The sequence below is a fragment of the Ictalurus furcatus genome, chromosome 9, assembly GCF_023375685.1.
Source record: "Ictalurus furcatus strain D&B chromosome 9, Billie_1.0, whole genome shotgun sequence".
Classification (NCBI taxonomy): domain Eukaryota; kingdom Metazoa; phylum Chordata; class Actinopteri; order Siluriformes; family Ictaluridae; genus Ictalurus; species Ictalurus furcatus.
The window spans coordinates 27,592,562-27,616,970 of record NC_071263.1 but is presented as its reverse complement, the minus strand read 5'-3'; the positions used below and the strand labels follow the sequence as shown (position 1 = coordinate 27,616,970).

The window sequence follows — 24,409 nt, the reverse complement described above, 5'->3', positions numbered from 1 at the left end:
TGGGACAGGACGACTTGCCATCATTGACAGAACAATGAATTCTGAATTATACCAGCGAATTCTAAAGAAAATATCAGGACATCTGTCTGTGATCTGAATCTCAAGAGAAAGTGGGTCATGCAGCAAGACAACGACCCTAAACACACAAGTCCTTCAACCAAAGAACGGTTAAAGGAGAATAAAGTGAATGTTTTGGAATTGGCAAGCCAAAGTCTTGACCTTAATCCAATAGCAATGTAGTGGAAGGACCTGAAGCAAGCTGTTCATGTGAGGAAACCCACCAACATCCCAGAGCTGAAGCTGTTCTGTACTGAGGAACGGGCTAAAATTCCTCCAAGCCGTCGTGCAGGACTGATCAACAGTTACCCCGAACGTTTATCTGCAGTTATTACTGCACAAGGGGCTCACACCACATACTGAAAGCAAACGTTCACATACTTTTACCCCTCAGAGATATGTAATACTGGATCATTTTCCTCAATAAATGAATGGCAGAGTATAATATTTTGTCTCATTTGTTTGATTGGGTTCTCTTTATCTACTTTTAGGACTTGTATGAAAATCTGATGATGTTTTAGGTCATATTTATGCAAAAATGTAGAAAATTCTAAAGGGTTCACAAACATACATCAAAAGATTATATATCAAAGATTGGCAATATAACCAAATATGAAATAAAAAATCTAAATACTATTAATAAAGTTTTTATAGAAACTGGTTTTCCATTTTTTTTTTTTTTTTAGCATTGGTCCACCCTTATAGATAGCTGCTGAAGACATTAGCATGTGATATGAGATGTCCAGATTCTCCATGAGTGGAGATGGATATGACTCATGGCTCATATCTAAATTCCTGCTCTATGCATCACTCAGCGAGGTGACCACGGTAAAAAGGGGAAAGATTTCTTAGCAATGCCTAGCATGATGATCAACATGCCTCTGTTCCTGCAGCTTGTACCACCGAGACAGAGAAAGTGTGTGTTACGTCTTCAGATGAACATCTACAGCCCTTTAAAGACAAAATGGAGGAGTTCCTTTCTCACGGTAGGAAACTGGCAGAAAATACATGAACACACACGCACACATGTACACACTAGCGCTACCATACAGATAAAAATACATGCATATATTCACACAATGAAAATAATTTACAAAATGTTTTGTTGTTCTTTCGGCTGCTCGTGTTAGGGGTCGCCATAGCAGACCATTGGTCAGCACATTTGATTTGGCACAGGTTTTATGCCGGATGCCCTTCCTGATGCAACCCTCCCATTTTATCCGGGCTTGGGACTGGCACTGAGATCAACCCAGTGGCTGGGTTTGCTCTCTGCCTAAGAATCGAACCCAGCCACGACGGCAAGAACACGGGATCCTTAGCCGCTGGACCACTAAGGATAATTGATCATATGTTATTGAAGAAAAATGATCTAGTGCTTGTTTAAGAGCTTGGTGAAGAGGTGAGTGACCGATAGCTGTTTGACAGCCAGGGGAAGTTCATTCCACCACTTTAAGTCAGATCAACCTGAGTTTGATGAGTGATAACAGGTAGGTGTTTGCTGGTCTGTTTTTGCCTTTGTAGGCAAGCATCAGTGTTTGAAATCGTATGCGGGCAGCTGCAGGAAGTCAGCAGAGGGAGAGTCAGAATAGGTTGGGGTGGAAGAACATGGGGATGTCGGAAAGTATTCATACAGCTGCATTCTGGATCAGTTGCAAGGTTTAGGTAGCATGCTGGGGAACACCAGCCAGGAACCAGTCACACGTGACTGAACAATCTCCTGAGTAGCATGAGTGGAGAGGAAAGTTCGAAGTTATTAAGGAGAAACCTGCATGATCAAGTCAGGGTAGCAACACAAGCAGAGGATGATAAATGGTTGTGCTGAACCACACCATGCTTTCATACAATGGTGTGATTTGGGAGTTATCCTGGGAGATCACAAGAACTTGAATTGGGGTTGTATCTCCAGGGAGATGAGTCTTGTTGGAATATCGCTTCAGGTTATGAGGTGCCATTCATTGTGAGATGTCTGCCAGTGTCTGGGGAAGGAAAGGAGACAGTGAGTTGTGTGTCATCAGCATATCAGCATAGCAGAGACATTTAGTGGCACTTACAAAAACTCCATAAAACAGACACTCTCACCGAGAGGCGAAAATGTCAAAATGACTACTATAATGGTGTGCGCTAAACCATCCAGTAATGTAGCTCAGCCATTGCAGCATATCAGCTACTATTTCATGTCTGTCGTGGGTATGCTTTTAAATAGTTTTTATTAGATTTAACAGCTTTGTCTTTGCTAACTAAATTGCTACTTTCAGTCATTAGCTAGCACATTAGCTACCATGTTATACTGTGTACCCATCAACATTTTCATTTCAGTGCACAGGTACAATCAGCTCTGATGAGATACACCAACACCATTAAACTGTGTGCATGCGACATTACTAATAAATCTGTGCATATGTTTCTTCCTGAGTTATTTATCTGTCATCTCTTAGCCCTCCCAAGTCAGCATCATCTGCAGCCCTGTCCTCCACTGCCCTCTCTTCTTCATCTCCATTTTCATCGCGCCTGCTCGCCCTCCATTCCTTTGATCTCTTCTGTCATCCACTCTTTCACCTTGCTGAGAGGAAGACCAGCCTGTGCTTGTTTTCCCTTTTTTCATTTCCTTTCCTGAAAGATTGGCCCACTTTGTTGTTCCCACTTGTCTTGTCTTGCTACTTGTGCCAATCAAACAAATCACAGGCTCACGGTTGCCGTTTGGACTACAGTTTAGGATCAGTGTTCTCATTCATTTAAAGAGCTGTGATATGGCAGAATCCAGAAAATATACAGCAGCATCACTCTATCAATCTATTGCAATCCATAAGACTGTATGCAGATGATGTGCTACACCTGTACTAATGTACTCGCAGAACCACTGAAAATCGCATATCCTAACTTAATGGGAAGCTGGGGTCAGATCGCAGGGTCAGGCATGATACGGTGTCCCTGGAGCAAAGAGGGTTAAGGGCCTTGCTCAAGAGCCCAACAGTGGTAGCTTGGCAGTGCTGGGGTTTGAACCCCCAACCTTCTGATCAATTCAATTCAGTTCAATTCAGTTTTATGTGTATAGCGCTTTTAACAATGGACATTGTCGCAAAGCAGCTTTACAGCAATATATCAATTCAGGATATAGATTTTAAATGTATGAATGCATCCGTAATGAGCGAGCCAGAGGTGATGGTGGCGAGGAAAAACTCCCTAAGACGATATGAAGAAGAAACCTTCAGAGGAACCGGACTCAAAACAGACCCCATCCTCATCTGGGTAACAACGGATAGTACGATTATGAATACAAAAATTCCTTCTATAAATGTACTAATACTTCATGGTCAAATGGTGCAGTTGTGTAACCAGGAAAATTCATGACAGTTTTTACATGAAGTCTGTCTTGTTGAACTTCTCCACTGTTCACTGCTGGAAACTTGAGTGCAAAACTGTATGTGGTAATTACTGTCCTAAAGCTATCACAGCAATTGTAGTCCTATACCATCGTAGCATAACTGTTCATATGAATTGAGGTCCAAATCCATCTTATGGTTTTCAGTGGTACCATCCTCAGCAATCTCAATGATCTTTAGGCTGCACCATGTGACGAGAACTCCAACCAGAAGTAGGGTCAATCTGATCAATAACCCAGAACCTTTGAACCTTTGAACCATTGATCCACCACTGCCCACAAAAGAGTTTAGACTGATCTTAAACAATTATTACTCACTGATTATCCTGTGTTATATGGTGTGTAAAATCATAGCCTTTACTATTCGAATTAAAAGTTGATTATTGTCCTATAACAGCACATCCTGATGTGTTTTATTAACGATCCCGCTCTCTCACTGTCGCAGCCAGGTTCGATTCCCAGGCAGGGAACCACCCCAGCCACTGGGGGGTTGCACGAGGCAATGCACTCTCAGACCTCAAGTCAACATGTTTATTATATTAGTAGGGGGCATGGTGGCTTAGTACCTCTGGGGCTGGGGGATTCAAATCCAACCTTCGCCCTTTGTGCACAGAGTTTGCATGCTCTTTCCATGCTTCAGGGGTACTGAACTTTGGGTACTCCAGTTTCCTCCCCAGTCCAAAGTTGTAGGCTGATTGGCATTTCCAAATTGTCCGTAGTGTATGAATGGGTGTGAATTGGTACCCATCCACCCTCTCCCATCTTGTGCCCCGAGCTCCCTGTGATAGGCTCCAGGCTTCCTCATAACCCTGTGTAGGATAAATGGAGCAAAAGATGGACGGCTGGATGGATGTTTATTAACAGTCTTAGATTATGTGGAGCATCCACTATGAGTCCATCTGTGTTAGAGGTTACTATAGAAAATGACCTATCGTTCACGTTAAATCCAGAACTCCTCTCCAAACTGTGCTGTTATATAAAAATAATGCTGACCAATCAGATTCAAGAATTCAACCATGCTGTGGTATAAAAATGGTTAATCCGTTAACGAACCGTCGTCGTCTACTGTGTGTGTTTTGTGTGATTTCGGAGGTGAAATCCTGTAAGATCTGAGAGCCTGAATGTGTGTGGTGGTTTATTTGTTTGTCCTTGTCATTACACACCATTACACTTCTCTTTCCTTCTCTCATTTTCCTCTCTCTATCTCTGTCCATCTGTCCATAACCATAGCCACATGTGCTCGGTGTGTCGTGCTAGCCGGGCGAGTCGTCATCTCTCATCATTGTCTTCCTTTCATCCAGATTCTCTTTACCCACTATCCCACTGCTAGTTAGATGCCATGGACAGAACACACAGAGGGGAAAAAAAAGAAAGTTTCTTACATGTGTGACTGTGAAATTCCAGGCGGAGGAGCAGTCTCAGAGTCCCGCTGGCTTGAAACTAACCACATATAGAAAGACATGGAGAGGAAATAAAGAGAAAGAGAGAGACTCAGTGGTGCTGTGTTGTTTGGTCTGTGCTCATTCAACTCTTTTCTTGCTAATTCTCCTGTGTGCGAGAGCTTTGAAGGGGTTTCACACAACCGCAGCCATGATCCTAGCAGAGACGCCGAAGTTCTGATTCCATCGTTTATACGCAGTTTCACCCAATTATATTTCTCAAACAATATCCCACAATTCCTCACGAACAGAATTCTTTTGAACTAACAACAGAACCATATCACACGAGAGAGCAAGATCTTTAAAAAAAAGAAAACAAAACAAAACAAACAAGAAAATTAAAATGGTAAGGACTGCACATGTGTTGCTATCTGAATGAAGCATACAGGATGATACAAAATGAAATGAAATAAAATAAAATTAAATGTGAAATATTCCTGAATTCTTAAATAATAAAGACCAAATGAAATACCAAACTCAACTTTGGATGCAACTAAATGTTGGATCGTTTGAGCTTTTTTCTTAAAAAACATTCTTAAAGAGATTTATTATTATTATCATTATTATTATTATTATTATTTTTTTTTTTTTTTTTTTTTATTTGTAGTGGTAGTAGTAGTACTAATAGTAGTAGTGATATTATTACATTAGTATTTATTATTATTATTATTATTAGTAGTAGTAGTGGTGGTATTATTATTATTATTAGTAGTAGTAGTAGTAGTAGTGGAATTGTTGTTGTTATTATTATTATTATTAGTAGTAGTAGTAATAGTAGTAGTAGTGGTATTATTATTATTAGTAGTAGTAGTAGTAATAGTAGTAGTAGTGGTATTATTATTAGTAGTAGTAGTAGTAGTAATAGTAGTAGTAGTGGTATTATTATTATTATTATTAGTAGTAGTAGTAGTAGTAATAGTAGTAGTAGTGGTATTATTATTATTATTATTAGTAGTAGTAGTAATAGTAGTAGTAGTGGTATTATTATTATTATTATTAGTAGTAGTAGTAATAGTAGTAGTAGTAGTAGTGGTATTATTATTATTATTATTAGTAGTAGTAGTAGTAGTAGTAGTAGTGGTATTATTATTATTATTAGTAGTAGTAGTAGTAGTAGTAGTAGTAGTAGTGGTATTATTATTATTATTATTAGTAGTAGTAGTAGTAGTAGTAGTAGTGGTATTATTATTATTATTAGTAGTAGTAGTAGTAGTAGTAGTGGTATTATTATTATTATTATTATTATTATTATTATTATTACTATTATTATTATTATTAGTAGTAGTAGTATTAAAGAAGGATTTAAAATCATGTAGCTTGTTAGCTGTTGCTGTTGTGCAATGTTGGTGGTGATCTACAAGTCCACAAAATGTCCTGCGAGGTCCTCTACTGCTTACGGTTTGTTTCTTTTATAAAATATTAACAAAATGCATAATTCAGCAGAATCGTACTGTAATTGCATTTTCTTGTATGTAGAACATTTTTCAATTTCCGATCACTGGATTTAAACGAGCTCTGAATAACACCAATAATTTGTCATTTCATACATTTGTTGTGTTATTTATAGGATAAGAGCTGTCCCCGTGTTTTCTGTACAGTATTTACTATTACCAATTCATCATGTATCTCTCTCTCACACACTCGTTCTCTCTCACACACTCACTCTCTCTTTCTCTCTCTCACACTCACTCTCTCTCTCACACTCTCTCACACACTCACTCTCTCTCTCTCACACACACTCTCTCTCTCTTTCTCTCTCTCTCACTCACTCTCTCTCTCACACACTCTCTCTCACACACTCGTTCTCTCTCACACACTCACTCTCTCTCTCTCACACACACTCTCTCTCTCTTTCTCTCTCTCTCACACTCACTCTCTCACACACACTCTCTCACACACTCATTCTCTCTCTCACTCACACACTCTCTCTCACACGCTCTCTCTCACACACACACTCTGTCTCTCTCTTTCTCTCTCTCTCACACACTCTCTCTCACACTCATTCTCTCTCTCACTCACACACTCTCTCTCACACACTCGTTCTCTCTCTCTCTCTCTCTCTCTCTCTCAGCTAGGACAGAGCTGGAGGCTCAGGACAAACAGCTCACTGAAACACAGAAAAGGTACACACCTGACTGTGTGTGTGTGTGTGTGTGTATATGAGTATGAGTGTGTGTGTGTGTATGAGTGTGTCTCTGTGTGTGTGTGTGTGTATGAGTGTGTCTCTGTGTGTGTGTGTGTGTGTGTGTGAGTGTGTGTGTGTATGTGTGTATGAGTGTGTGTATGTATGAGTGTGTATGTGTGTGTGTATGAGTGTTTGTGTGTGTGTGTGTGTGTGTGTAAAGGTGCTGTTATGACTCTGTAAGGAATGTAGTGATTTAGCGTTTTTGGATGTTTCGCAGCTTCCTGGAGCTGAGTGCATTTTTCTTAGTTAAGCCTAAAGGAGAGGAAAAGGAGGTGTCCCCAAACACGTTCTTCTCTGTGTGGTACGAGTTCTCCTCCGACTTTAAAGACCTGTGGAAAAGAGAGAGCAAACTCCTGCTGAAGGAACGGTGGGTCTCACTGTGTGCTGAGTTACACTAATAGAAAAAAAAAAAAACCCATTCAAATCTCAAAACAAAATATCGTTTCTACAATAAAGTACACGCTACCACAGCGCAGCGGAATTCTCAGACAGCACTTCTGTCTGTAACACTTCATTGAGAAGCCATTCCCTATGTTCTCTGGAGCACTATTTTTAAATTTAGAGGCAATTAAAAGAAAAAAAAAAATCTTCCAACAGTTATGATGTTTTCAGGTTAAAAGCGGCTGAAGAGACGATCAGACAGACACACGAGAAAGCGACCTACAGCGTCAAACCCAAACACGCGTCCGGGATGGTGAGTGGCCTTCTTTTGTTTTTGTTTTTTTACATTCAAAAAAACTGTGCTAGATTTTGCTAATGAAATATAAAATATATTATAATATTATATTCCTGCATTTATCTTGACTTTTTATCTTGGATATTTGTAGAACAAGGAGACTCATACAGCACGTTCACATGGACAGCAATAATCCGATATTAACCCGATTAAGACGATACTCTGATTAAGAAACTAGCATGTAGTTAGAATTAAGACGTGTGAAGTATTACTGTTTTAGTCGCATTATGGACGTGCGTTACAGACATGTACACACCTTAATCACACTATTAACGTCGTGTGGGAGTTTTCACCGCATTGTGCGACAGGACACGTACACACACGGCAGCGCTCAACCGTTTTACGGCAAACAAGAGAGCACGGCTGCGTCCCAAACCGCGTACTTACCGGCTATATAGTAGGAGAAATACATGTATCTGAGCTACTATATAGACAGTAAGCACACGGTTTGGGACGCAGCCCACGGCTTCAAGCAGTCGTCCTATTTGCACGTACAGCACGACAAATAATTAACCGCACTTGAAGCTTTCGTAAAAATTAAACATAAAAACACCCAAAACCGTATACGGTCCCATAACGAAGACGAATTGTATGCCGATACGTGAAATTCTGGAGGGAACCTCAGACGGCGTGGCGCGGTGACGTAATGACGTGTGCCGTTAATCGATCTATGCTCTATAACACATAAAACATGAAAGGAATATTCTAAAAGCCACTCATGTAAACATGTTCATCAGAATATCGTCTTATTCAGAATAAGGTCAATAATTAGATTACCGCTGTCCGTGTAAACGCAGTCATAGAGGTGGAGTTTATAATCTTGGCTCATTTAACACACCTGATTCCACTTAGTACTAAAGTCTGAGTACGCTAAGTTATCTGCATTATCTTTGAAAAAGAAGTACATGTTCGTTTGTTAATATTTTCCCGCTGAACATTTTTGCTACGGTGTAAATGTGTGAGGACATCGCCGTGGCTGAAATCCATCCACGAGCTAGATTTATTTATTTATTTATTCATTCATTTATTCAGTTAAGTAAGTTTAACCAACAATGTGGTAAACAATCATTCTGATTGCAAAGAAAAAAAGATGCTTCTACTGTATGTACTTCATGTACAACAATGTGGAGCTACATACACAGTATCTGTGCAAGAGTCAGAGCTCTAGCTAATCTTCTCATCTCTTCTGGCGTGGTGAGAAGATAGTATTTTATCTACACGTTACCATTACAGATACACTAGGGAATTCTGACACCGGTTAGCCTCAAGTTGCCTTTTTCTTGTTACCATTGCTAACCTTATTATCAGCATTTACTTCACTGTTTACTTCATTATGAACTTGCTCTGTGTTGATGCATAGTATAGGTGCTCACTTCTCATTTTCCATGAACAACTTCTTGGCATTATCTCCTCTGAGTATTTCATATCCCCTGCTGTTTAACCTGCCAGTTGGCTTGGGAATTTTGTGCTGCTGGTGTGGTTAAGTGGTTTTCCCTCACGATACCATTACTGCACAGGCTAAGTTGGCTGGATAATGCTATTTCACAACACTGGGGTTGGAGTTAGATTTCCAACCATTCATCCACTTGTTTCCCTAGTGGGTAAGGTTCTCCATTGGCATTACACCACTGCCTAACCAATCAGCAGGCCTCTATGTGCCACTAGAGTGGTTGATTTTTATTTATTTATTTATTTATTTATTTATTTATTTATCAGTGGTTACGGCTCTGTTGTACTGACCAGAAGGTTGGCGGTTCAAGCCCCAGCACTGCCAAACTGCCACAGTTGGGCCACTAACCATATCTGCTCAGGGGCAATGTATCGTTGCTGACCATGCACTCTGACCCCTGCTTCCTAGCAAGCTAGGATACACGAAAAAAGAATTTCACCATGCTGTGATGTATATGTGCCAAATAAAGGCATCTTCTTGCTCATTGTTGAATCTTTGAACCAGTCTATAATCTCCAATGTTCATTGTTGAGTTTTTTGTTTTGTTTTGTTTTGTTTTGTTTTAACGTTTCTGAAATCAAATTTACGTGAAATGGCTTGTCGACATCATTTCACAGTAAGGGTATGCAAACTTTTGCACTCAGATACATACGTGCAGATAAGAGCGCGTAAACACCACGACTCTCCAGGACCTGCGTTTGGATCCTGAATTCCGTTCGAAGCTCGCACGAATTAGCCAAATAGGTTTTAATGATCATTGATTACAGATGGCCATCTTTTCTTGTTTGACTAAATACAAATAACACATCCCAGTTGTTTCTGTTGTTTGACAGAAAGCCAAACTGGAGCAGAAGATCTGAAGCTTTGCGGTGCTGTTAGACATTTTCTGTCCTTTTACACTCCTGATTAAACGCATGCTGAGTTCGATCATTAGCCGTCGAGCTGAATCAGCAGTTTTCGACCGAACTGAAATGAGAAACACTGACCTGTGAAGCGAAGGACAATCAAAGTGTAGCCATTGTATATCAACTGCAGTAGCAATAAAGTATATTTAATCAACTTTTTCTCAAAGTTAGAAATCTGCGAAAGCTGTTAATGTCTTTTATTTTTTCTTTCTTCTTTTTTTGCAACCATTTATTATTTCTGCTGAAACTGTACACTGGAACTTTGCTATTTATGATGGAAAGACAATAAAAATATCTGGCGTGTTGTTCACACGTCCATAGAGTGAAGTGTTTTGTTGTTTCTACAGATTTTACTCATCTCGCTAACCTCACCTGGTTTAGTTAATCGTTTGAAAAGAAAGTCATTCGATTTGTTTTAGACGCATCCCTATAGTCACGTTTGGGAAAAACAGGTTAAAGATAATACTGTCTTTAGCACAAGGCAGGGTACACCCTGGACAGGGTGCCAATCCATCGCAGGGCACACAATCACATACACACTCATTCATACACTACGGACACACCAATCAGCCTACCATGCATGTCTTTGGACTGGGGGAGGAAACCAAAGTAGCACCGCAGCACGGGGAGAATATGCAAACTCCACACACACAGGGCCACGGTGGGAATTGAACCCCCAACCTTGGGGGCGTGCGGCAAACGTGCTAACCACTAAGCCACCGTGCGTCCATCTTGAAAATGTTACCTCCTTTGAAAAAAAAAATATTGACATCAATTGAATGTTACATGCTTTTCAGTTTAATAATAAGGGTTTTCTATAGACCTGAGAACATAAGGAGAAGATCTTTGATTAAAATGTATGTATTTTATTAAATTAACCTTGCTTGGTTGTTGTTGTTGTTGTTGTTTTTTTTTAAAAAAACTTGCTTAGCTATTTTTTTCCTTTTTTGAAACTAAAATATTTACAAATAAAACACATGAACGACGCATTGAATACACCACAGACCCAGAATATAAAGTTGGAAAGCATCATTGAAATTGCTCATTTCTGTAGCAGGAGTGTGCATCTGATTTATTTTATTTATTTATTGTTCTAAATACATGCGATGCTCATATTCAGATTTTTTCTGAAACCTTAATTAACTGAATATTGAGTTAGGACTTCAAGGTAAGACACTATTATCAACAAAGAGCATTGAGAAAGTACATCATGGTTAGAGTACTGGAATATGTTTTGGGAAATAATTCCCTATACTAGGTAGCAGATCTTACCATGTGTTGTGTCGGTTAATGGCTTTGAAACGTCCATAAATTTGTCCTGTAGTGTATACAGTATGTACAAGAATAACAAACTGACCAGAAGACTATGTTCAAAGTGTGTAAATTCAGGTTTGTTTTTAGTGAAGCATACAGTTTTCTGTACAATATACAACAGATGTATTATATAACGTTTTATGTATATATATATTTGTATTTTGTAAATAACAACTATATAAAAAAAAAAAACTCCAGTATATACGTATGTATACTTCCAACAACTGTCATTTATTTGTTTTTAATGGCTGATGGATCATATTGGTGCACAATATTCACAACGACAGTCAGTTCAAGGTGCCAAAATCAGTTCAAGGTGCCAAGTAGTGGTATAATGGACGCGATCTTGTCCCGACGTTTTTGCTTTCACACCTACAGCGTGTCCATCAGGACGAATCCTGTAACCTGCGTCGTGAAATCCATACTAATAACACTGCTGTTCTTTCATCTATGTCACCAAAGTCCAGGTGACATATTGTTATGACGTCAGTTTGGTGCAAGCCTTGACCAGTCCTGTGTTGGCCTGAACGGATCGAAGACGGAGGTGTAGCAGCACTAATTTTCCAATATTCCTTTTCCGATATTAATCGGAAAATAGTTCTAATTAGCGGTGATTCAGTTTGTCGTTGTGTTGAATCCCATTTCATCTCTTGTGATCGTTTGAGATTTTGGCCTTCACACTCACACGTAGACGTTATAACAATGTTTACTTTGAACAATTTCACATGGCCAGGAAGTGGTACAATGGGCAGATTTATTTATTTATTTATTTATTTATTTATTTATTTTGCATCTTAGAGAGAGAGAGTATCCATGAAGGATTGCCAGACTTGAAATCTTGAAATCCCAATGTCTGATTATGTACTTCACCAAGCTATAGGATTTACCATGACACCAGTATCCATTGTCCAGGTTTGATGTGAAGACTAAGGCTCAGGAGTTGTTGGATCCTTGAGTAAGACTCTTAACTCTCACCTTCTCAGCCCAGTTGTAAGTTGCTTTGGACCAAAACATCTGCCAAATAAGTAAATGTAAATTTCTTTTTACTAAGTCTGACTGAAGTATATCCATCTAGATATCAGTTCAAGGTATTTTTTTCTTCTGGCTTTTTATCTATAGCATGTCCATTCAGTAAAAACAGGCTCAGTTTGTTGTATCGAGAACCACTTCCAACAATCCCCCTTGGTCAGTGGGTGTCACTGACGCTAACCGACATGCACCTGCATTCCTTAATGCGCTGGACCTTCCGATGTCGGTACGGGGGCTGTAACCTGGGACAGTGAAGCCGTACCGTTAGTGTGGAGATCCGGTGAGGTTTGCAGAAAGAGCAGGACTGGAAGGAAGCACTATGGTTGGACTTCGGCGTCCGTTTTCGACCATGGCGGCCATTTGCGGGAGCCAGATGTCGTGGGATGTAAAACGAATTGCACTGGCCATAACAGAAATGGTTGATGATGGTTTGACTCACACAGCCCTCCAGGCTAACAGTCTGCTTCAGCGGCTGGGTTTTACACCAGTCGCTCTTCAGGTACTTCCGCTCGGTCACCACCAGCGCCTCACGACTCGACAGCAGCACTTCCTGTTTGCCTTTGTGCCGTTTTGATGGAGGTTGCTGAGACAGGGATGATAGTGTGATGGAAGAGGAAGACAACAGCTCATTGCCTTTCAGCTTGTAAGGGGAGGGGATGGAGCCTCGTGGGCGGAGCTTCTTGGTTTCCATGGACGCACAGAGGGTGCAGGCCAGAATGGCAGGTAAGGCCAGTTTCCAGAACATTCTAATGAGAAACAGAAGAAGCAATAAGAGAGAAAAGAAGCGATAAGAACCTCCTGAAATTTTAATATGTATAATGCATGAAGCAGGTATTGAGATCATTCTTTTAAGAATTAAATATAACATTTTTTATTAGTTTTTAAATCTCTTAATGGAATAACACACTCGTACCTCTCTGAATGTCTGATAAACTGTATACCAAAAAATCTTTTGCTCTTCCAGTGCTAACCTTCTCCATATCCTACATATAATCCTTAAAAAACTGTGGTGGTTTTTTGCTTTTATGCAACAAACATCTGGAACACATTGCCAATTAGCATTCAGACTCGGTCTATCGGCGAGTTTAATACAAAAATCAATCAAACAAACAAACAAACAAAAAAAAAACCCTGCCTTTTCACAAAACTTAATAAAACTTTTACACCAAATCGCTGTTGAATTCTCAATTCTGATTGGTCAGAAGGTCTTTAATATTCATTATCTATAACAGCAGCTCTGACAGGTCCATGCAACGGATGCTCAACATGAACGGGTGTTATTTAACAAAAATGAAAACCTTTACTTGTTCATATGATGAAGTTTTCTGTAAGGAGATGTTTCTTTAACATTTATGGAAGGAGTCTCCAGTTTCACTACTTGTTCTGTGCATGTTCCATAACATTAAATATAACTATAAATGGATCGCTATGAATGGAAAGTGTTCTTTATTCTTTAATAAAAAAAAATTAAATTGTTAGTGTTGATTAATTGCTTTGGTATAAGATACATAAAACACTCTGGGACATGATCATGCTATTGGAAAATAATAATAACTTCGGTTTTTTAACAGTAACTTCATCACAACACATTATTTGCTTCTTTAACATTGGACTATCTATTGTTTCTTGTTTTTTTTTTTTTGTTTTTTTTACTTACAATTTTGAACTGCTTTTTTTAAACGTATGAAAGATGATATATAACGTATATGCGTTGCAATTATTTAATTTCGTTGTTGCTGTTTTTAAATTGTACCGTTAAAGAGTACCGTCATGTGTAGGATTTGTGCTTGCTGTAGCATTTGCAGTTTCTTTTAATGTGCAGCGTCGGCCGTAATGGAAATACGTATGAATGTCTTTCTTATATACTATATTCCTCATGTCTATCATCACAATTCCTCAACTTTATTCAAAACAAGTCAATTTCTAAGAAAAGTCAGAAATAGTAAGAGACAGGTTTAGCGGTTGTAGCGAACAGTGACCGAAACCTAGCAAACGAGGCATGATCGCATTAATAAACCCCATAAGGAAAGCTTTGATCAATCCAAAGGTTTTTGGGTGATATATCCCTGTCTGAAACAACAGCAGCATCCAATCGCTCAGGTCTCAGGCTGAGCCAGTGGTAAATCAATCAGCTGCGTCTCCATTCCACGTCTCAGTCAGCATTACTGCTGTTTACTCCCTCAGAAGCCCTAGCATTCCCTGAACCAATAAACATGAGCACCCATCAAAGACAAGCAGCCTCGGATCCATGAGATCAGCAGGAAGTGGGCTTTTCAGTCTCTGGCGTGAACGGGAAAAATAATTAGAGCTTTGCTTACACCAGTGCTGAGATACTGACGGACGTGTAAACAGTCTGAGAGAGAGAAAGAGCGAGAGAGAGCCATATGAAGGGTATTAGAGCCGGACATGGACATGGCAAGTTTAACAGTGACTCCTCACACACAGAAACCACAGCGAGACACTGGAAATCTTTTAGAGACTATTTATGGGTTAATTAACTCTTGTGCAGGGTTTATCAAGTCATTCAATAACTGCAAGTAACTCCAGAGAAAGTCATTCAGGTTGAAGTCAAAGACAAAAACAAATAGATCTGTATAGAACTTTCAATTCAATTTAGTTTTCAATTCAATTCAGTTGTATTTGTGTAGCACTTTTAACAATGGACATTGTCACAAAACAACAGCTTTACAGAATGAGGTAAATTTCAGGATATAAATAAAAACATTTTATGCATTTAATCCCAACAAAAAGGCCTAATTTAGTTCTGAGTTTTACCAGCTAACAAGCACAAGCATGTTCATTAAGGCTCATGTTGCTTGTCAGTGTGCGTTACTTTTATTCACTGTTGGTAGAAATGTGTCTCTTGGTGTTAATTATTCGGCTTATTTGGTTGATTATTAAAATGATCAATTTATACAAGTAATGTTATTTATGATGTGAGCATGGTGAAGTTCAGTCAGTACGTTTACACGGACGACGATAATCCGATATTAACCTGATTAAGACGATACTCTGATTAAGAAACTAGCATGTAAACAGAGATTATTGATGACCTTAATCCGATTAAAGTCACACTCGAAGTAAACACAAACGGAATTAAGACGTGTGGAGTATTCCTGTTTTAGTCGCATTATGGACGTGCGTTACAGACATGTACACACCTTAATCACACTATTAACGTCGTGTGAGAGTTTTCACCGCATTGTGCGACAGGACACGTACACACACGGCAGCGCTCAACCTGTTTGACGCCAAATAAGAGAGCACGCCTGCGTCCCAAACCGTGTACTTCCCTACTACAGTATATAGTAGGAGAAATACACGTATCTCAGCTAATATATAGTAGGTAAGTACGCGGTTTGGGACGCAGCCCACGGCTTCAAGCAGTCGTCTATTTGCACGTACAGCATGACAAATAATTAACCGCACTTGAAGCGTTTGTGAAATTAAAAATAAAAACACCCCAAACTGTATACGGTACCATAACAAAGACGAATTGTATGCCGATACGTGAAATTCTGGAGGGAACGTCGGACGGCGTGGTGTGGTGATGTAATGACGTGTGACGTTAATCGATCTATGTTCTATAACACGTAAAACCTGAACATGAAAGGAGTATTCTAAAAGCCACTCATGTAAACACCTTAATCAGAATATGGTCTTATTCAGAATAAGGTCCATAATTAGATTACCGCTGTCCGTGTAAACGCAGTCAATGTTTGTTCCTGTTAACTAACGTGTTAAATAATGTCAGTTAACATTAATGTAAAGTGTTCAACAGCATTATCGCTATACTTGAATTGAATTCTGCCATATAAATAATGTATATCTTCTTTTTGTGTAGTCTTTGTGTTTCATATGCAGACAGTGTTGCTGTGCGTTTGTGGACGGGACTATTGGAAAATTCCATACGACTAAGCAGAGTCAGTAGAAAACAACGTGAAGTAAGCAATCTCCTCTATTTAAATGAGCCATGATAATAAACACATGCAGTGCTAAGCACAAACCCAGCGGAAATTCATTACCAGGAACCGTTTGACTTTTTACAGCTCGGAAACCACAAGCCGCAAATACCAGCATGTCCTACACACGTGCACACAGCCCACATCTCCAAGAGCTGATACCAGCATGCGAGTTAGCACTTCCGAGCTCCTATTACTGGCATAACACATGCCGGGTGAACATAAAAACACTTTGAAGCAAAACCGCAAATAAGTGGTATGAGCAATTGAGTGCTTTTCAACAAGTATGCGTACACACATGCAGGAAAATAACAAACTGAATTAGCAACGGATGGAAAAAAACACACAAAAAAACATCAACAAGAGTTAGATTTAATCCCTCCACCATGTAATTACCTCGTCTTAGGGATGCTGCTCCGACTAGTGCTGATGCCCATGCAGCCGCCTTAATCTCACGCTTATGGAAAAATGCGTAAGGTGTGCTGAGAGCGATTTGGATACCCTCCCTAAACATTTTCCCTAAACAGCTTCTTCATGTTTGGATCAGACAGCGACTGAGAGAAGTGTAAAAGAAGAACGGAGATGAAAAGTGAAGGGTCTTTGTGTCATAATCATATTTAGGGTTTGTTAGGGGTTTTTTTAATTTTATGATATTTGTTTAATGGTTTAAATTATTATGGTTTAAACCATTATTGGGCAGTGGTAGCTTCACAGGCACTGGGTTACTGATTGGATGGTCGGGGGTTCAAGCCCCAGTACTGCCAAACTGCCACTGTTGGGCCCTTGAGCAAGGCCCTTAACCCTCTCTGCTCCAGGGGTGCTGTATCATGGATGACCCTGCGCTCTGTCCCCAACTTCTTGACATGCTGGGATTTTCGAAGAAAAAAGAATTTCACTGTGCTGTAATGTATACGTGACCAATAAAGACTTATTATCATTATAACCAGCACCATCAGAAAGACACAGATGTACAGATGAGCCCTTGGTCAAGGTCATTACATTTACATATAAATGGGGGCGGCTGTGGATCAGGTGGTAGAGCGGGTTGGTCACTAATCGTAGGGTTGGTGGTTCGATTCCCGGCCCACGTGACTCCACATGCCGAAGTGTCCTTGGGCAAGACACTGAACCCCGAGTTGCTCCCTTGCGCCTTGCGTGGCAGCTCTGCTACCATTGGTGTGTGAGTGTGTGTGTGTGTGAATGGGTGAATGAGACACAGTGTAAAGCACTTTGGAACCGCTAAGGTTAAAAAAAGCGCTATATAAGTGCAGACCATTTACATCTGCATTTAGTCATTTAGACTCTGTTATCCAGAGCTTGATATGTCATTCCTGTTGCATTAGAGCATCTAACAAAGTAATACAAATAAATCCATTTTTTATATAATGTCGTTTCAGTTTTATTTCTAGTAATGATTTACCGTATCGTGTATCTTTTCCAGTAAACAAAGCGAAAGAATTAATCTTTTGTTTTCCCAACGGTCTATTTTGGCGCCAAAAGTTCTGGCCACCCGAGCGAGAGTAGTCACACTACCATGACGTTAACGTTGGCTCCCGCTTAAGACTGAGGTTATACTTCACACATCACAACCAAATCAACAGTAATGATGGTGGGAGTTGACGATGTGTATCTTGAGAAAATGCTAGAAACAGTATCGGAGGCGCCGAAGTAGACGGCATATCAGACTATTAAATCAACGTCGTCATGACAACAGGAGTATTTTGCTTGTCGTACTGATACCAGAAATTGACAATGAGAAACACTGTTGTTTTGCTTTCACATACTGCTCCTGCTGTTAATCTTGCTATCGCATCACGTGTCCAGGTCTAGTCTATGTTGAAGTTAAAAGCATCTACTAATAATAAACCCAATTAAAACAACATTTAGCTCAATCGCATAGAGTTACAGAGGTGACAGCTCAAGCTGGTGTGTTCTAGTTCTCAGATGTTCTTACTCGGCCTGGTACAGTGTGTAAGTGAAGAAAGAAAGGGTGTGTAAGTCTCTCACATGGTCTTAGTTTGATGGAGTGTGTAGGGTTACGGTGCATAGCTGTGGCTGAGACTGTGGGCAGACGGGCCTGCCATATCCAGCACTGAATACACTTAATAACCATTTGTTCAGTCATACAGAGATAACCAGTCAGAACCATTGGTGCTCTGAGTCCGCACGCACAAATAAACACATACACGCACTCCAAAATTAAGGCATATTTTGCTACTGAGTAATATCAAATCATTAATAACTAGTTGAATCACTTGCTAAAGAGGGAAAATCCCAAAGAATTGGGGTTTTAATCCTTTTACCCAAACCAGATCTGAGACGCAGCCACTTTGAACAGATTTGCAGAATCTCTCCTACTCACTCTCTCTCTCTCTCTCTCTCTCTCTCTCACACACACACACACACACACACACACACTCTCTCTCTCTCCAGTGGTCGAATTGCAAACAATTGTCATGGGGTATGATGATTCCAAATAACAGGGTGGGGGACCGGTTTTATCCTGGCAGACAATATGCAACTAAATACTACCAGAGACAGATTTACACCCCCCCCCCCCCATCCTCAATATCTCACAGAGACATTAAGTTAGATAACTAGCCATGTTTATACTATGTTAGAGCCTAATTAATGCAATGTAGAGACATTAAATTATACAGAGATCCCCCAGAATTCATAGGTTGAATTGATTTATTAGCTCTAGATATCTTTTAGTTAATGCTGGGTGTAATACTGTACCTGTCTGTTTATTTATTTGTTTGTTTTTATAAATGAAGAATATTATCCATCTTCAAAAGAATGTTTATTTGACTTCCATTGTTAGAAAAAAAAAATATTTTCTTTATTTGCTTAAATTCCTTGACAACTCTCTTGCACCGTACCTGTGGGTAGAGTAGCTCTGTGCTCAACAAGAGTCGGGGTTTTGGTTGCGCCAATTCCCCCCCGATAAGTCACTCACGGGTCAAAGGTCAGTGGTCAGGTCGAAGTTGATCCATGCAGGAATAGGAGCCAGTGAAAACAGCAGAGAAGCAGATCTGCTACAGAGATGAGAAGATAAGAATTACCCTACAGAGAGGTACAACAACATCCTCTGAATACCCCTTAGAGTGAGACATATTACACTAAAAACCTCCCAGAAATGAATCTGTACTTCAAAATGTTACCAGAGACAGCTTTGCCCCCTAAATACACATTTGGTTCATTCAGAAAGAGCAACCTGTTCAGGCCTGTTCCAGAGATCAGAAGATATAAAAAATAAATCACAGCGAGACATGTTCGTCTAAAATACCCTTTAGATTGAGACCTTTTCCACTAAATATCTCATAGAAACAAATCTATACTTTGGAATACTACTGTACCAGAGGCAGACTTGCCCCCTAAATACACACAGTTGATCTGCTCTAGAAATGAAGAGACGATCATTACCCCACAGAGAGACACAATTCCTCCAAATACCCCTTAAAGAACAACCCCTTCCTCTAAATGTCTCCCAGAAACAAATCCGTACTTCGAAATACTACCAATGAGAGAGATCTGCCCCATATACATAGTTCGTTCCAGGCAGGAGCAGCAGATCTGCCCCAGAGATGAGAAGACAAGAATTAACCAACAGAGAGAGACACAAACAGAGTCTTGTTCCACTAAATACAATACCTCCCAAAAACAAATCTGTACTTGTAAATCCTACTAAAGATCTAAAGTCTAAATATTCCAAGAAATGTAATATTCAAATTTAAGGTCTTGATGCTCATGTACAAGATCTTGTCTGGAACAGCACCCCCCTACCTCAACACTCTCCTCGAGGTTTACGTTCGCTCACGCGACCTGCCATCGATTTACGACCGACGCTTAGTAGTGCCTACTCAGCGTGGCTGAAGGTCCCTTTCCAGAACCTTCACACGAACTGTCCCTCAGTGGTGGAATGAACTTCCAACCTCAATCCGGACCACAGAATCTGTCACTACCTTCAAAAAAACAGCTAAAGACCCACCTCTTCTGCGAGCACGTAACTAACCCCTAAAACCCCAACCCTCACATTATCTTTATAAAAAAATTAAATAAAAAAAGTAATCAATTACTCTGGCTCTTACACCTCTACTCTGCGCACTTTGCTCTTCTAGAACTCAATTAAAAGATCTTGTACGGTAGCACGACTTGTATTGTTCTCCGCTTGATATATCGCTTTGCTTGTATTTCCTCATTTGTAAGTCGCTTTGGATAAAAGCGTCCGCTAAATGAATAAATGTAAATGTAAGACATGGATTCGCGGTTCTAAACTTTTCTCTAAATACCCCACAGGACCCTATCTCTCAAAATTCCCCTAATGACAGAGCGCTTTCTCTAAATAGTCCTAGAGACAAATACCCCACAAAAATCTCAAATACTCCTCAGAGACAAGCGTCATCTTCCGAGTTCCTAGAGATAAACTTCATCATCAAAATACTTTCTGGCTGCACAACAACATCCAAATGGTATAGCGATAATCTTTTCACTAAAAACCAGTTTCAGAGTTTGAACTTTTGTTTTAATTACACACTTGAATCAGAACACTTTTTTCGAAATACTCCACATCCTGACACTAGGAAGATGACACGTTACCTTCCCCGCCCTTTAAACCCTGTCAAAGACTGACATTTGCCTTAATATTTCGCCCCAAAAAATATCTTTTTAACAAACTCTATCCACCAAATACCCTAGCAATACCTTTTGCTCTAAATAATCCAAATACCATCTCCAAAATACCTTACAGAACCCCTTTTCCTGGAGAAACAGCCCACTTCCTCTAAAAAAAATAAAAAAAAAACCCACAAATACAAACCTTTCTTCTAAATACTCCCCAGAGGACAGATCTCACATTTGATTGGGAGTCAGACCTGTCCCAGAGACAGGTCTCTTCATGGAAATATTACTCAGACGCTTTATCAAATCCTCCTAAATATCTTGCTTAAAGTTAGGGCTCTATACTGAACAACCCCTAAAGACACACTTTTTCCAGACTAAATAACTCCCAGATACAGATGTGTTCATCTCGATATCTCAATCTCTTGTAAATACCAGCAAACGATCCCTCTTAGAAATCCCTCCTGTCTTCCTCTGAATACAGTCCGTGTACTATCTACTTACTACCCCCTGAGAGCCAGACCACTTCCTTTAAATACCCTAGACGTAAAGATTTTCCCAGAAATACCCCACCGAGAGACTTTTTCCTCCAGTTACATACCCTGCTGATGCGTATACCCCACTGGGGCAGACCGCTTCCTCTATATATCCCAGAAAGACTCTTTACTCTGTATAGTCCTCAGATATAACCAAGTGCTTTCCTTTAAGTTCCTTACAGAGAAACACAAATCTGCTGCAGAGACCGAAATATCCAACTACATACCCCATTAGCACAGGCATCTTCCTCTACATGCCTCCCAGAGTCGGAGGTTTTTCCTGCAAATATGTACCTCGCAATTAGAAGTCTTCATCTAAATCCCTGACAAATCTTTCTGCTAAAATTGTCCACTGAAATCTCTGAAGTAAAAATTTATCCAGCACCCCAAATGTCCAGAAATGTCCCACAGAAACATCCTTTCCTATAAATACCCCTCAAAAGACAAGACATCTACTTATAATTAACCCCCGGAGACAGATCCCTTATTCAAAATTCCTTTCTCTAGAGGACAGGATTTGTGGTCCCTGGTGATAGCTTTCTCCCCAAATACCCATCAGAGAAAGCTTTCTCCCCCTTAATGCCCCCTTGAGGCAGTTATCTTGTAAATACCTTGCATGAGCAAGTACCTTCTTTAAATGCCCTACTCCATGCCCCTGAAACACCACAGAGAAACATTTCCCTCTGAACACCTCGTTTGAGAAAGACCGCGTCCTCTTAATACCCAGTGTGGACGAGAACTTGATCTAAACACCCCACCTGAGAAAGAACTCTTCCGCTACATACCCCCAAGAAGACATTCTCTTCTTAAGTACCCTACCCGAGGAAAACCTCTTCATTTAGGTACCCGTTCAGAAAGATCTCTGCATTCAAATACCCCCCAAGAAAGACATCTTTATCTAAATACCTACTGTGAAAGAGTCTCTGGTATCTAAATATCACCTGAGAAAGACCTCTTCCTCTAAATACCCATTCAAAAAGACCTCTTTATCCAAATAACCCCCTTAGAAAGACCTGTTTATCTAAATACCCCCAGACAAGACCTTTTCCTCTAAATACCATCTGAGAAAGACTATCATTTTAGTTACCCCAACCAGACAGAGAAAGACATCTTCATCTAAATATCTCCTAATAAAGAGTTCTTCAACTATATATCCCTTGAGAAATATATCTTCATCTAAATACCCCACTGAGAATGATGTCTTCATCTAAATACCCCTGTGAGAAAGAGCTCTTGATTTAAATACCCCCAGAGACAGATCTGTCGCTCTAAAACCCACCTGGTGGACTCAGCCCTTCTTCTAAATACCATCCAGGGACATATGTCGTCCTCTAACTCTGCCCTCAGAGACAAACCCAATGCCCTCAAACACACTGCAGAGACAGACCTTTTCCTCTAAATGCCCCGGAGTTGTCCTGGATCCCGTTGCTTGACGTTTGTTGATGATCAATTCCCTCTCGACTCCTGAACTGTTCGTGCTTCATATTAAACGGTTCTTTCTTCTCTCCCAGTCATCAGATGTTGTTCGTCCATCTGACTCCATCTATCCTCCATCGCTCTGAGTGAATCTCCTCTCAGAATCCCTGACACACTGTATTGAATCCTTTTAAAAGCACGGGATCTGATGGACATCAGGCACAGAGCAGAAGTGTCTCAGTTGCATGCAGTGTCTTTCTGTCTCGGTTAGTTGCTCTCTGTCTCTCTCTCTCTCTCTCTCTCTCTCTCTCTCTCTTTTTCTCTCTCTCTCTCTTTCCCCTCCTTTTCTCTGTATATGTGGTGCTCCTCCCTACAACCCCTCTCCTGCCCCCCGAACCCCACACCCAGTTCTGGAGTATATGTAGTGTAGTACTGTCTGGTCTCTCTTTATCTCTCTGTGTCTCTTTCTCTTGTCTCTATTTCTCTGTGTTCATGTACATATCTCTCAATCTAATTCTGTTTCACTCCGCGTCTCGTCTCGTCTCTCTCCTTTTATCCTCCTTCTTTCAGTGTCCTGCTTTCATTCTGTTAGTGTCCCTATATATCTCCTCTCTCGTTCTCTGTCTCACAGTGTCCCACACTTGTCCTCTCTCTATATCTCCTCTCATTCTGTTTTTCTCAGTGTCCAGCTCTTTCTGTGCTCTGTTTCTCTTTGTCTCAGTGTCCCTCTTTATCACCTCTCTCATTCTTTCTCTCGATGTTCCTTTTCTCTTTCTATCTTTTCTCATCTTCTTTCAGTGTCCTTCATCACCACCTCTCATTCTGTTTCTATTTCTCTTTGTCTAACCTTCTATCTCTTCTTTCTTTCAGTCAGTGTCCTCCTCTATCTCTTTTCTTTCTCTCAGTGTACCTCTCTGTCTTATCTCTCTTTCGTTTTCCTTCAGTGTCTCTATCTATCTCCTCTCTTTTTCACTGTGTTCCAGTCTATCTCATTTCTCTTTCTCTCATTTTCCCCACTCAGTGTCCATCTTTATCTCCTCTTTCTTTTTTTTTTCTTCCAGGGTCCCTCTCGATCTTCTCTCTGTTTCTCTGAATGGACCGCTCTATTTTCTTTCTATTTCTCTCTGTCACTCTGTATCTTATCTCCTACTCTTTCCCTCTCTCATATCTCTCTTTTTCTCTTCTCTTTCATGCAGTGTCCCTCTCTATCTCTTTGTCTCAGTTTTTTTTATCTCTTTAATTTCTCTCAATGTCCCTCCCTATCTCTTCTCTGTCTCTGTATCCCTCCCTATCTCTTCTCTTTCACTAAGTGTCTCTCTCTTCTCTTTCCCTCAGTGTACAGATCTATCACCTCTATTTCTCTTTCACTCAGTGTCCCTCAC

General features: G+C 40.1%; 2 protein-coding genes across 5 annotated transcripts in view; one reads left to right on the top strand and one right to left on the bottom strand.

The window, feature by feature from the left end:
• Positions 1-10,472, top strand: part of fmn2a (formin 2a) — a 55,111-nt gene extending 44,639 nt beyond the window's left edge. Inside the window, exons 15-19 of the mRNA XM_053633646.1 lie at positions 951-1,043; positions 6,947-6,998; positions 7,278-7,427; positions 7,673-7,754; positions 10,079-10,472. Of these exons, the coding sequence (XP_053489621.1) occupies positions 951-1,043; positions 6,947-6,998; positions 7,278-7,427; positions 7,673-7,754; positions 10,079-10,105 (404 nt within the window). The 3' untranslated portion in view covers positions 10,106-10,472. The remainder of the gene's footprint in view (positions 1-950; positions 1,044-6,946; positions 6,999-7,277; positions 7,428-7,672; positions 7,755-10,078) is intronic.
• A 1,830-nt stretch (positions 10,473-12,302) lies between these two features.
• grem2a (gremlin 2, DAN family BMP antagonist a) lies at positions 12,303-23,878 on the bottom strand. 4 transcript variants are annotated; one of them, XM_053633532.1, is made up of 3 exons: positions 22,999-23,878; positions 19,338-19,493; positions 12,303-13,239 (listed from the first exon to the last, which is right to left on the bottom strand). In XM_053633532.1, the coding sequence occupies exon 3, from the start codon at positions 13,236-13,238 to the stop codon at positions 12,651-12,653; it is 588 nt and encodes a 195-aa protein (XP_053489507.1). In that variant the 5' UTR covers position 13,239; positions 19,338-19,493; positions 22,999-23,878; the 3' UTR covers positions 12,303-12,650. The 4 variants fall into 4 exon arrangements, with proteins under 4 accessions (XP_053489507.1, XP_053489508.1, XP_053489509.1 ...); XM_053633533.1 differs by having other exon boundaries at positions 19,338-19,490; XM_053633534.1 differs by lacking the exon at positions 22,999-23,878 and adding an exon at positions 22,654-22,666.
• Between the last annotated feature and the right edge of the window lie 531 nt (positions 23,879-24,409).